At 47.6% G+C, this 14,587-nt stretch overlaps 1 protein-coding gene across 1 annotated transcript in view; it reads left to right on the top strand.

Annotated features, from left to right (window-relative positions):
• LOC141083702 (aldo-keto reductase family 1 member C1-like) overlaps positions 1-14,587 on the top strand; it is a 54,228-nt gene continuing 39,641 nt past the window's right edge. The window contains exons 1-6 of the mRNA XM_073568095.1: positions 1-31; positions 2,816-2,979; positions 3,154-3,327; positions 4,360-4,476; positions 4,569-4,646; positions 4,763-4,904. Coding sequence (XP_073424196.1) covers positions 1-31; positions 2,816-2,979; positions 3,154-3,327; positions 4,360-4,476; positions 4,569-4,646; positions 4,763-4,904 — 706 coding nt within the window. The remainder of the gene's footprint in view (positions 32-2,815; positions 2,980-3,153; positions 3,328-4,359; positions 4,477-4,568; positions 4,647-4,762; positions 4,905-14,587) is intronic.

Raw genomic sequence — 14,587 nt, 5'->3', positions numbered from 1 at the left:
ATGGTGCTGCAGAATCCCTGCCGAATAGGCGGCCGCCTTCACATACCTATAGGATGGGCTGTGCAGTTGGGGAAGGACTAGACAAAATGCAGGCATCACCTTGTGCACTGCGAGACACTGAGACACATTGCACCATGGCTCTGAAGCCGGACTCCTACGTGGTGCTGAACGATGGGAATAAAATGCGAGTGATTGGATTTGGAACTGCGGCGGACACGGTGAGTGCATCTGACATAAAGTAGAGGCTGAACCCCTGAATCCAAAGCAAAGCGACATTACTGCCGGTCTCTCGCCACCGCAATGTATCCCTATTTAGGACACTGTGTCATAACTCTGTGTATCATTTACCCCAGAGGGAAGCAATGAGATTTATAAAAATGTCATCTTATTAGGCTAAGTACACCAAGGAACAGGCCCATGAGTGCACCAAGGTGGCGATTGAAATCGGATACCGCCACATCGACTGCGCCTTAATATACAGGAATGAGGTCCAAGTCGGCCAAGCCATTAGATCAAAGATTGTGGATGGGACTGTGGAGAGGGAAGACATATTTTACACTGAGAAGGTGACCTATCAAAATATTCTTTGCTCCACATTGGAAAAAACCTTTAGTATTTAGCCAGTTGCTAGTGTTTCAAGTGATGCTTGGTTTACTAGAGAAAAAATTCAGGGACAAAAGGTTACTTAAGGTTGGTGCCTTCTTGGCTGAAAAATGTATACTATCATTAATCACAGTTCTTAGGTTATTATCCAAATTAAGCATGGGAAGATATTTTTTGGCAACAGATATTCTGGTATTTCTGGTATATTGGGGCTATATTGTATGGTGAAAGTAACTGATCCTTTAGAAACACTATTATTTTTTGAAGTTTTTTGTAATTTTGTGAAGCTTTTTTTTTTACAGCTTTATTTAGAATATCATTAGAATAGCCACGTTGTAAAAATTTATTGCGCGTTTTTGCCACCTCCTCTGCCTAAGTATCTGCGTTTGAACAGTTGCGCTTCAACCTAATAAATTCACCATATGGTAAATTATTAATGACATATGAAGGGTCGCACGATTTGGCTGCCAGGATAGAATTACATGTGGTTGGTTTAGTAAAAGGAGAGGTGATTATAGAGTGGTCAATTCTATCAGCATATAATGTTAGATCCAAAAAAATGAATTTTATTTCCATCAAAATGATGAGTAAATTTCAAATTAAATTCATTGGTGTTAAGATAGTTGACTATATCAATAGCTTGTTGGTGGGTACCCCTCACTCAAACAAACAGGACGTCGTCAATATAACGACCATACCATACAATATTGCCGCTAAGTATATTATATTGTTATTCCAAAATAATTCCTCCCAGCGGGACATCACTAGATTTGCCAAGGAAGGGGAAAATTTGGCACCCATACTTTACTTACGCCACTTGTTTGCAAAAAAAATCTATTATCAAAAGTAAAATAATTGTGATTAAGCAAAAAAATCAACCGCCATAATGAGAAAATCCTTTGTCTCTGTGTTATACAAACTGTACTTGTTTAAATGGTATGAAAGACATTCAAGTGCCACAGAATGCGGAATCGAAGGGTATAGACTAACAACGTCACATGAAAGCCAAGTATAATTCTCTTTCCAAAAAAATCTATCAGAAATCATTGTTATGTATTTAGTGTCTCTGATGAAACTTGGAATCTCTTGCACCAGAGGCTGAAGATGAAAGTCCACCCATGCTCCCAAGTGTTCTATCATAAAATATCAGTGGTCATTTATAATGACCACGAACAAGATAAAGATCCCCAACTCACATCAGGACTACAAGATCCCTGGTACTTTCAGCTGCATTACATCTAATGTGGTGTACTTAATTATTTGCACTAAATGTCCAACTGGGGGTCTGTATGTGGGGGAGACAGGGCAAAAGCTTAGAACAAGGATGAATGCTCATCATCACACAATAAGAGAAAAAAGAATGGATGTACCTGTGGCAAAACATTTTTGTATCCCTGATCACAGCAACATGGATATGAAATTACTGGTATTGAAAGGTAACTTCACATCTCAGAGAGAGAGACATGTTTGGGAGTATAAATTGATGACGACCTTTGACATTCTCAGTGCTGGAATGAATGTGTCGCATGGATTTATGTCTTTTTACATCAATTAAGGAATTTGCTTTCAAGACCTGGTGGGGGCATCACAACACATTAGGAGACCCCAATCAGAGGACTATAAAACATCCAAAACTCCTACATATAAACTCCTTATCTATGTACTGGTCCAATATTTATGTTTCTCCCTCTCCCATATTGATAGTTCTGCTTCACGTCACTTGTCTTATCCATTGCATTTTTTCTGTGTTGTATTGTGCATAAATATGTGACTCTTCAGATTTTGTATTAGTCTAGCCTGAAGAAGAGACCTGAGTAGTCTCGAAAGCTGCAATGTGTTGCCATCTTTTCAGTTAGCCATTAAAAGGTATCAACCACTGAGGACTCTCAATTCTGAATATTTTCCTTTCTAACTGACACTTGTGATCCTGGTTGGTGATCCGGTTTCATTGACACTCTGGATCATGTTGTTTCAGTTTGATGCTTTTGTGGGATCAGGAGGAAACTTTTCCCCTTTAAGGGCAGATTCTTTTTTGCTTTATGTTTTTTTTTTCAGTTTCCTTCTTATGAAACAATCAGGAATGCACAGCCTTCTGCAGTTTCCCCGTGACTTCACCTTTCATTTTTCCCATTACATATGTTTATGTAGCTACTAAACAATGACGCTGCAGAATCCCTGCCGAATAGACGGCCACCTTCACTAACCTATAGGATGGGCTGTACGGTAGGGGAAGGACTAGACAAAATGCAGGCAGCACCTTGTGCACTGCGAGATACTTGGACACATTGCACCATGGCCCTGAAGCCGGACTCCTACGTGGTGCTGAACGATGGGAATAAAATGCCAGTGGTTGGATTTGGCACTGCGGCGGACATAGTAAGTGCACCAGACATAAAGTAGTGGCTGCTCCACTGAATCCAAAGCAAAGCGGCATTACTGCCGGTCTCTCGCCACCACAATGTTTCCCTATGGGGGACACTGTGCCATCACTCCGTGCGTCATTTACACCATAGGAAAGCAATGAGATTTATAAAAATGTCATCTTATTAGGCTAAATTCACCAAAGAACAGGCCGGTGAGAGCACCAAGGTGGCCATTGACATTGGATACCGCCACATCGACTGCGCCGATTTATACGAGAATGAGGTCCAGGTCGGCCAAGCCATTAGATCAAAGATTGCGGATGGGACTGTGAAGAGGGAAGACATATTTTACACTGGGAAGGTGACCTATCAAAATATTCTTTTCACATTAAGCCTAAGTGCACACGTACCGGAACTCTCGCGGAAATTCCCGCGAGAATTCCGGAATTCCATTCCGAGGGAAAATCACATTTTAAATTCCCGCGATTTTCCCCCGGAAAAACTAGCATTTTGCAAGCGTAATTAGCTTGCAGAATGCTAGCGTTTTCCAAGCGATCTGGAGCATCGCTTGGAGAACTGATTGACACGTTGGTCACACTCGTCAAACATAGTGTTTGACGAGTGTGACCAACTTTTTACTACTGAGGCTGCCTATGCAGCATCAGTAGTAAAAGATAGAATGTAAAAAAAAATAAAAAATGGTGTTATTCTTACCCTCCGACGTCCCGCGCATCCGTTCCCAGTAATCCTTTGCGAAAATGCCCGCGATGACGTCAGTTCTCGCGGGATCGCGACGTCTCGCGGTTATTCGCGATGACGTCGCGCGAATGACCGCGAGACTTCGCGATCCCGCGAGAACGGACGTCATCGCAGGCATTTTCGCAAAGGCTTACTGGGACCGGGAGCGTGGAGAGAAGCGGGAAGGCTGCGCGGGACGTTGGAGGATGAGAATAACAATATTTTTTATTTAAAATTCTATTTTTTACAGGGATATGGTACCCAAAGCAGGGAGGACAGTCTCCTCTCCTCCGGACCGTGGGTACCATCCGCAATTGTTCTGCTTACTTTCCGCATGGTGTGCACAGCCACATGCGGGAAGTAAGCGGAACAATGCATTCCTATGGGTGCGGGATCGCCGCGATTCCACAAATTAATGAACATGCTGCGGTTTTTACCGCGAAGCGATTCCGCCGCGGTAAAAACCGCAGCATTAGCACAGCATTGCGGAATCCCATAGGAATGCATGGGATGCTTATTTTTCGCGTTTTCGCGGCAAAATCGCGCGGTTAAAACCGCCGCAGAAACGCGAAAAAAACGCCACGTGTGAACTCAGCCTTACATGAACACTTGGTGGCGATGACGACCTGTTGCAGGTTTTTAATATATTTTGTAGCTTTGGGGCAATAACCACACTCCCGAGAGGGTCCGACTCGGGCTGGAGAAATCTTTGAAGGATCTGCAGCTGGATTATATGGATCTCTTCCTTATCCACACCCCCGTGGAGTTTAAGGTTGGTGGATATGTGTGTGGGATCGATCGTGGCTCCCAATCAGTTCCGAGCAGAAGACATTATATGTGAATTCTTTTTTTTTCTCCATCCAGCCCGGAGATAATCTCTATCCCACAGACGAAAATGGAAAATTTATTTTTCATAACACAGATATCCGAGAAACATGGAAGGTAAATTATATGTAAGATTATGGGTGACTCCGGGCAGAATGACTTCTCCTCCATACGGGTTAAGATTCCCATTTTCGGATGGAGCATCTCCCTGATTATCTTACCATAACCTCTAGGCTATGGAAGCGTGCAGAGACGCCGGCCTCGTCCGATCCATCGGAGTCTCCAATTTTAACCGTCGGCAACTGGAGCTGATTCTCAACATGCCAGGACTCAAGTACAAACCAGTGTGCAACCAGGTACATATCACCGACCAGTAAGGATCAATCACACATAAATATCCTAAAGAATTAGAAAAACTTGTAATTTAAAAAAACCCCCTACAGGTTGTGTGTGGTTTAAAAACACATGTGACATGCACAAATGTGAATAAGTCGGTCGGACACTGTTCACATCACCCACTAACTGAGACACAAACAGAAGGCACAGAATGACAAATGTGCAGAAATACCTTGCAGTAAGACATATGACAGTAGTCAGCAAGTGCTGATAAAAAGATGGCAACAAATACAGGGTGTTTAGTCGATATGTTTTTTGCAAAAAAAATGTATACCAAGCTGCTCCACCTCGTCAAGGTAACCCTTATTGAAGCAGTCCCTATCTAATGTATTTAAAACCTGAACATATGAACAGTGTCTAAATGAACAGGATTAAGACAGGCGCTTTCTAGTATGGGCACGTGGTGTAAGACAGCTCTGTTTTGAGAGACCCCACCCCTCTTTTGTGTCAGAGACACCGCACTGCACTTGCTCATAGAGCCAGTGCGCGTGTCCTGAGTACAGAAGCAGTGCTGAAAGTTACCTGGGGAGCAGGGCAGCAGAGGTGACCATGCGTGCTTCAGGCTAATAGTGTCAGGGTCCAGTCAGCGCTGGAAAGTAAAGAGGCATAGGACCTGCGGACACTGAAAATGAGTAAGCTTGCACGGGACCTATGGTCATGTGACTGCAAGGGGGCGGGGCTTAGCGTCCTGTATTCAGATAGGACAGGACACCATACAACAACTCAGAGTCAGGCAAAACAGAGGTCACAGCAGTACGGGCAAACGAGGTACAGGAGGGACAAACAGACGGGTAGTCAGACAGAGCCAAAGGTCATACACAAGAGGGCGACGTGGTACCAAGTGGACGAGCAGAGAGGAGTCGGGTCACAAGCAGAGAGTCATACACGAGAGGTAGCGCAGTACAAGAGGGTCAGGCAGAACTCGTAACAGGGACAGAACCAAATCAAAACCACACAAGCAAGCAAGATATCAGGCACAAGGCACACGTATATAAGAGGTCACTTAACTCAGCCGAGGGCAGGAGTATAACTGACACCGGACCCAGGTCCAGTGAGCACTAAATAGCCTCTTGCTGCCAGAGAGAGGCAGCACAATTAACCCATAGTATAACCAGGACGGGTCAAAGCGAAATCCCGTCCTGGATCATGACAGTACCCTCCTCTCAATGGGGGGCCACCGGACCCCCAGGTCTCTCAGGGTACTTGGCGTGAAAGGCTTGGATCAACCGATCCGCATGAACTGATCGAGCAGGAACCCACGAGCGTTCCTCAGGACCGTAGCCCTTCCAATGTATCAGATATTGAAGGGCGCGACGGACCAACCTGGAGTCGACAATTCGTTCCACCTCGTACTCAGTCTGCCCATCTACCAGAACCGGTGTCGGGGAAGATGATGATCCCTCCCCACCGGACCTCACAGGTTTCAAAAGGGCCTTATGGAAAACATTAGGGATCCTTAGAGATGGCGGAAGACTCAACCGAAAAGCCACCGGGTTAACTGCTTTGGTAATTACATAGGGACCTATAAACTTGGGTCCAAGCTTCGCAGAGGGGACCTTGAGCCTTATATTTTTGGTGGATAACCATACCTTATCTCCGACCTGAAACACTGGACCCACGGATCGTTTTTTGTCCGCAAAAAATTTAAATTTGTCCTGGGCCTTCGTAATGTTATTCTGGACCTCCCGCCATACCTCCCCCAACCGCTGGATCGTCTCGTCCGCCCCAGGACACCCAGAATTCAAGCGGGAAAATTCTCCAAAATGAGGATGAAACCCATAATTGCAAAAAAAAGGAGATGTACCCGTAGACTGGTTAGTGCGGTTGTTAAATGAAAACTCAGCCAATGGTAACACAGAACACCAATCATCCTGTCGGGCTGAGGTAAAACAACGCAGAATTTGCTCCAGAGACTGATTGGTCCGCTCAGTCTGCCCATTAGTCTCTGGATGGTAGGCGGATGAAAAGGACAGACCAATACCCAACCTCCTACAAAAGGCTCTCCAAAATCTGGACACAAATTGCACTCCCCTATCAGACACCACATTCAGGGGTACCCCATGCAACCGCACCACATGCTCCACAAACAATCTGGACAATGTTTCCGCATTAGGTAGAGCTGCCAAAGGTACAAAATGTGCCTGCTTACTAAACCTGTCCACTACGACCCAGACCACGGTATTACCCTTGGAAGGGGGAAGGTTGGTGATGAAATCCATGGACAGATGAGTCCATGGTCTCTCAGGAATTGGCAGTGGTATCAATTCCCCGGCCGGCCGGTTATGGGGAGTTTTCGCACGGGCACAAACCTCACACGCAGACACATACTCCCCAGCATCAGAGGCTAAAGAAGACTACCAGAATATTCTAGCAATGGCCTTCCGGGTCGCTGAGATCCCTGGATGTCCACCCAGAACTGAGTCATGGAACTCCTGGAGGACCTTGAGACGAAACTGAGCTGGCACAAAAAGTTTATCCACCGGCTTAGCTGGAGGTGCAAGAGCCTGGGCTTCTCGAATCTCCCGTTCCAACACATTAGAAACCTCTGCCACCACCACCCCAGGCTGAAGAATGGAGGATGGAGGTTCCGGGGGGGACACCGGATCAAGACTGCGTGACAACGCATCCGCTCTGATATTCTTGGATCCTGGCCAAAAAGTGATCGAGAAGTTGAATCGGGAAAAAAAAGTGACCATCTAGCCTGTCTGGGAGTCAACCTTTTAGCTGACTCAATGTAAGCTAGGTTTTTGTGGTCCGTGATTACCGTTATAGGATGAACAGCCCCCTCCAAAAAATGCCTCCATTCTGCAAAAGCCAATTTTACGGCCAGAAGTTCCCGATTCCCCACATCATAGTTTCTCTCCGCAGGGGAGAACTTCTTTGAGAAAAAAGCGCAAGGTCTTAAATTCGTCAAAGTGGCGGGTCCCTGGGACAATACCGCCCCCACCCCCACTTCTGAGGCATCTACCTCAACAATAAATGGTTCAGAGGGGTCCGGTTGGATAAGAATCGGGGCCGACATGAAACATTTTTTAAAAAACTGAAATGCCGCTACCGCTGCGGTTGACCAATTCTTGATATCGGCCCCCTTTTGAGTCAAGTCTGTCAGGGGTTTAACCACCTGTGAAAACCCCCTTATAAATTTCCGATAATAATTAGCGAACCCTAGGAACCGTTGCAGACCCTTCAAATCACACGGTTGAACCCACTCGAGAATGGCCTGCACCTTATTAGGATCCATGCGATACCCTTCAGCAGACACGATGAACCCCAGAAAGGACAGTTCATGACCAAATTTTCAAACAACCCTTCAGTAGTGAGAAAAGCGGTCTTCCATTCATCTCCGTCCCGGACTCGGATAAGGTTATACGCTCCCCGTAGATCTAATTTCGAAAACCACTTAGCTCCAGACAACTGATTGTATAAATCAGGAATAAGTGGAAGAGGATAAGTATTCCTCACAGTTATTTTATTTAACTCACGAAAATCGAGGCATGGGCGCAAGCCACCTTCTTTTTTTTTTACAAAAAAGAACCCTGCCGCCACAGGAGAAACAGAAGGACGAATATGTCCCTTACGGAGGCTCTCGGAAATATATTCCTTCATCGCAGCCCGTTCCGGACCCGAGAGGTTATACAGGCGGGCTTTGGGCAATTTGACACCTGGAACCAGGTCAATGGCACAATCAAATGGGCGGTGTGGTGGTAAAACCTCAGCCTCTTTTTCGGAGAAAACGTCAGTATAATCTATCAGGCACTCCGGAATGCCTTCTAGACCCACGGACGACACAGACACAGAAACAAGACATTTCTCAGAGCAATAGGGACCCCATTTAACAATATCCTGAGATTCCCAATTAATCACAGGATTATGCAGCTGTAACCAGGGGAACCCCAACACCAGTCCCGCAGGCAGGTTGTTCATTACAAAACATGAAATACGTTCCTGATGTAAGGAACTCACTTTAAGGAGAAACTCTTCAGTACAAAACATAATGTCATTCTTAACCAGTGGTGTTTTGTCAATAGCAACAAGGTGAATCGGAGTCTCCAACCTAACTGTCCCTAACTTACACCTGGCCACCAAGTCAGAGTCAATAAAGTTCAATGATGAACCGCAATCCACGAAGGCAGAAGTGGATGTGGAGACACCCCCACAACAAAGTTCCACTTGAAATGACATTTTAGAAAATGCAGAAAAGGGTACCTGAGAGCCTGGGTGACCTCCACGATAATCACCCGGGCTCAGTCGCTTGCTGGTTAGTGGCCGGGAGGGGCAATCCTTTTTCCCATGTCCAGACTCGCCACTGTGAACACAGCACTTTCTCACGTGCCGTTGTCTCCTTTCTTCCTCCTTAAGGTTGATGGTTCCCATCTCCGTGATTTTCAATGAAGAACTGGCTCCCCTTTCTTGGGAGAATAATGATGTCTCGGTTTGTATCACTCCCCTTGCCCGTAACCTGCGATCCCTTCGGACGGCCTGTGTCATAGCTTCCTCCAGGGCATCAGGTGGGGGGTGGAGAGCCAAGGCGTCTTTCAGATGCTCAGACAGGCCTCTACGGAACAACCCTCCTGGAGAGCGGCGTCATTCCAGCAGACCTCAGCAGCCCAGCGTCTGAACTCTGAGCAAAACCACTCGGCTGAGTGTTTCCCCTGGCAAACATTCATCAGCCTGTCCTCAGTCATACGCACCCGATCAGGCTCATCATAAATATGCCCCAGGGCCTCAGAAAAAAAAGGATCCACAGTCATACGCTCAGGGGCCGTGGTAGGAAGGGAGAAAGCCCAAGCTTGGGGGGCTCCCCTTAACAGAGACATAATGACCCCCACTCTCTGACTTTCATCCCCAGAAGAGTGTGGTCTTAAGGAAAAAAAAAGCTTACAGCCCTCCTTGAGAACTCTGAAGTCATTTTTATCTCCAGAAAAGGTATCTGGTAACTTAACCGGAGACTCAGGGGAAATTAATGTAACATCCCGAGCACCCAATGAAAGAACCCCCTGCACAGTGTCGGCGATCAGCTGCTGAGACTGAGCCAGGACTCTTTGTTCTCCAAAGAGTTTCTGAGACATCTGCGTCAGATGCTTAACCTGCTCAGAAAGAGTGTGCACAGGATCCATCACACACACAGGTGAATGGGAGCAGAGAAGAAAAAATGGTATGGGTCAGTTATAATGTCAGAGACACCGCACTGCACTTGCTCATAGAGCCAGTGCTCGTGTCCTGAGTACAGAAGCAGTGCTAAAAGATACCTGTGGAGCAGGGCAGCAGAGGTGACCATGCGTGCTTCAGGATAATAGTGTCAGGGTCCAGTAAGCACTGGAAAGTAAAGAGGCATAGGACCTGCGGACACTGAAACTGAATAGTCTGCACGGGACCTATGGTCATGTGACTGCAAGGGGGCGGGGCTTAGCGTCCTGTATTCAGATAGGACAGGACACCATACAACAACTCAGAGTCAGGGAAAACAGAGGTCACAGCAGTACGGGCAAACGAGGCACAGGAGGGACAAACAGACGGGAGGTCAGACAGAGCCAAAGGTCATACACAAGAGGGCGACGTGGTACCAAGGGGACGAGCAGAGAGAAGTCGGGACACAAGCAGAGAGTCATACATGAGAGGTAGCGCAGTACAAGAGGGTCAGGCAGAACTCGTAACAGGGACAGAACCAGATCACAACCGAACAAGCAAGCAAGATATCAGGCACAAGGCACACGTATACAAGAGGTCACTTAACTCAGCCGAGGGCAGGAGTATAACTGACACCGGACCCAGGTCCAGTGAGCACTAAATAGCCTCCTGCTGCCAGAGAGAGGCAGCACAATTAACCCATAGTCTAACCAGGATGGGTCAAAGCGAAATCCCGTCCTGGATCATGACAGAATGTTAATTAGTTAAGGGAAAGGATCTCTTTGTTCTGGCCACGAGGCTGGATGCAAGTATATGGGAAGTATTAAAACAAGTCATATTGCAAAAACCATACACCACAGAGATATAATAATTACATTTCTGCGACGGGCACGAAACCAGCTTGTCTAACCTCTAATTTTCACGGCTCTGATCCCTCCAGAAACTGAGATATGGATTGCTCCCAAATGGAGTGTCTTAATTATGGCATGTGTGATGTTGTTTTATTGTATTCGATAAACTACAACCAATGAGGCCCTCAGTGTGTTGATACGAGCTTCCCTCATTAAGATATGGTTATCATAACTTTTTTAGTAAATTGGCAACTTGGAGAAAGGGGGGCTGAACTTCTGCAGACTGCCCCTTTCGTGATGTAACCGACCCTGGGCTATAAGGTACCCCTCCCTTACAGTGCTTCAGTTTGAGCTGCAGATGCCATGCTAGAAAGATCTGCCGACGTCTTGGGATGTCTGGCTGCAGCCCATCCCTTGAGCCATATGGGATGCCTAATACCAACTAAGCAACGGTAAGTGTAATTTCTGTCTTTTCATCCATATTATTTTCATATTTGCATTGTACATATTTAATGTCTCAATTTATAACAATTTTTATCGGTATAATCACTGCCCGCATTTTGGGAATAAATGATAAAATCTATCAGTTTGTCTCCATGCTCTAAGAAGCGAACTATGCGCCTTTGTTAGATAATCGCTACTAATTTGGGGGTTTGCCATGGACCCTCTTAATTAACTCTTTGATTAAGTGAATTGTGGCTGGTGGCAGCATGGTGTGTGCGGTTGGTTGGGCTAGTTGGCAGTAAGGAAGGGTCTTAAGATGCTGAATGAGTGGCCGCGGCCAGAGCATCGATAATTCCCTTACTGCAGTAGTCTAATTGCCCGTGCACAACAAGCAGCCCATCTGGCGACTAATTATCCTAGGTGCAGTTCCCTGACTGACCTGAGGGTAAGGGGGGTGCCGGAGAGCTGCGAGTTCCAAAGTGGAACTGAGAAAGTGGGATATGCATAAATCCCCGCAGTTCTTGGAAATTTGTTAGCAGTGGTGGGGCATCCAAAATAACCCCCCTGCGGTAAATTGTTAGAGCGAGATTAGCTTGCTGTATATTTTTGTCACATGGTACCAGTGGCGGCGGGATAACTAAGATAAGCCCCCACTGTGCCTGTGATAACCGTGTGCCGACAGTGCGTCGCATCCCTCCGTCCGCTGACATACCCGGGTCAGTGGTAGGATCGTGACATATTGGTGGCACAGGGTGCTGTGCTGTCATTTGTCACATATTGGCGGCAGCGGTGGCGTGCTTTTGTTACAATTTGGTGGCAGAGTGGTGGGATGATCATAGAGCATTATTGATTTGGTTTGAGCAATCATTCCTCTCACTAAAAACCTGCATGGTTCCTGCAGGAATTCTACATCATAGGTTTTGGAGAACAGACTCAGTGGTTACTCGTCCTGAGACATTTTTGCAAGTATTCCCTCCCTTTTTCTTTTCTATCTTTTATTTGGCAACCATGACGGCAAAAGAAGAACACTGGTACAAACAGCAGACAAAGGAAGTTCTTACTGGGTTATGCACGCACCAAGGCCTTGATGCCACAAACAAAAACAGAGCCCAACTGATCGCGGCTATGTTGCAGCTGGACAAGGACCAGAGTCCAGCGGGCGCAGAAGTTGGCCCAAGTGACAATAGGGCTGCAGCAGAGGCTCCACTCCTGAGCGCTGGCCCCACATTCAACCAGAGAGCGCTGGACCCCTACCTGCAAGCGGCCTTGGACGCACTCCCCGCCGAAGACAGTGAGGGACGGGTCAGGCTGATCCAGCAATATCGGCAGGAGGCCCGAGCCGAAAGAGAGGCTGAGAGAGCCCATGAACTGGAGATGCTCCGACAAGGGAGGAATGCCCCCACAGCCCGAAGCAGTGAGCCCAGCAGCGTCCAGAGTCCTAAACCCCGGGCCAGAGCATTTTCCCGTGATGGAAAAGGATGGGGACTTGGACACGTTTGTTCGAGCCTTCTAGAAAACCTCCAGACAGTACCAGCTGCCTAGACAACAATGGGCCAGGTGCTTGACCCCAGGGCTAAAAGGCAAAGCTCTGGAGGCGTTTGCTTCTCTTCCGCCAGAAGACGATGATGACTATGACACCATAAAGCAGGCCCTGATCGCCAAATACTGGCTGACACATGAGGTATACCGAAAGAAGTTCCGGAACCTCCAACGCGGCCCACACAATAGCTATAGCGATATGGTGCAAGGACTCAGGACCCACTTTGATCAGTGGATCCATGGACTGCCCGTTGATTCCTTTGAGCTGCTACGGGACCTGATGATCAAAGACCAGTTCCTGCATCTTTGCCCAGCTGAGGTCCGACAGTTCATCTTGGGCCGCGAACCAATGAATGCGGACAAAGCGGCGCAGATCGCCGACAACTATGAGGGCAACCGGAAGCCAGAAACGCGGAGGCCAGTCACCACCAGCTGAAGAGGGGGTAAGCCTGCAACCAACCCCAGTGCCCCAGCTAGCCATCCCTCCGGAGGCCCTGTCCCTGTTGCCAACCCCAGGCGTACTACTGACTGTCGCCAGTGTTACAACTGCAATCGGACTGATCACCTCCATTTCACCTGTCCGGAAAAGCCGAAGAACCCCCCAGCCAAGGCCTCTGGGCCCAACGCCTCTGTTCTGTTGGTGGAAGGTGTGCTTGGGAGGATGGACGACAACGTTCAACCCATCCAGGTGGGGGCCCGTCTTGTTACAGGCCTCAAGGACACCGGGGCTGAACGAACCCTCATCTGTCCTGGACTGGCGGCCCCTGAAGAGTTTGTTGAGGGGAAAACCCTGACTGTCACCGGGATCGGGGGTACCCGCTGTCCCTTGCCAGTGGCCCGGGTATTCCTTCATTGGGGTGCTGGGAGCGGGTTGAGGGAAGTGGGAGTGTCTGAAAACCTGCCCACTGATGTTTTATTGGGGTCTGACTTGGGGAGGATGGTTGCATACTACGTCCCTGACACCCCTCCCCAGTCTGATAATAAGGGTAACGTTAACCCTGGTGATGATGATGATGATGATGAGAAACTGAATGTGTTACCTGCTAATGACTTGATGTGTAAAGATACAACTAACAACCCTTCTTTCTCCAGGAATGATGCTTATGGTGATGTAAATGCACCAAAGAAATCTGATAACCATTCTTTTCCTAGGAGTGATGATGATGATGATGATGTATCTGTGCAGACTGAACCTGTTAACCATTTCTTTGAAACGGTAGATGTGTCCACAGGTACCGAAGTGCTCAGTCCCGTCACTCTGCAGAGTGAGCCGACTGAGGAACCCCTGGTAGGAGCAAGCAACGGTGCTCAAGGAAATGGGGAGGTGCATGGGGACCATGAGGAAGGTAATGCCATGCAACTGACCAGTGCCACCGAGGAAGGTAACTGGCCCATAAGTAGCACTGCTCCTGAAGTGTTGGGGGTGGATGGGGAGGTAGAGCCCATAGCAGCACCGACTGGTAGGTCTGTAGAAATCCCCAGGGAGACAGCATACGTAGCAGCTGTCACACGCAGTCAGAGTGCCCAGATCGCAGGTAGCGCCCTGTCTTCTGGACCTTCTTCTGCTACAAGAGAGAATGAACCAGAGGTGAACCCAAAGCAGGTTCCAGAGGGTTCCAGTAAGGAAGGAACCCTGACGTCACTTCTGGCTGCCTCCAGCAAGGAGTTCCAGGCTGCTCTGCACTCAGATGCAAGCCTGAA

The sequence above is a fragment of the Dendrobates tinctorius genome, unplaced genomic scaffold, assembly GCF_039654945.1.
Source record: "Dendrobates tinctorius isolate UK_male_01 unplaced genomic scaffold, ASM3965494v1 ptg000020l, whole genome shotgun sequence".
Taxonomy (NCBI): domain Eukaryota; kingdom Metazoa; phylum Chordata; class Amphibia; order Anura; family Dendrobatidae; genus Dendrobates; species Dendrobates tinctorius.
The sequence above is the reverse complement of the archived record's forward strand: the minus strand, read 5'-3'. Positions and strand labels throughout refer to the sequence as shown.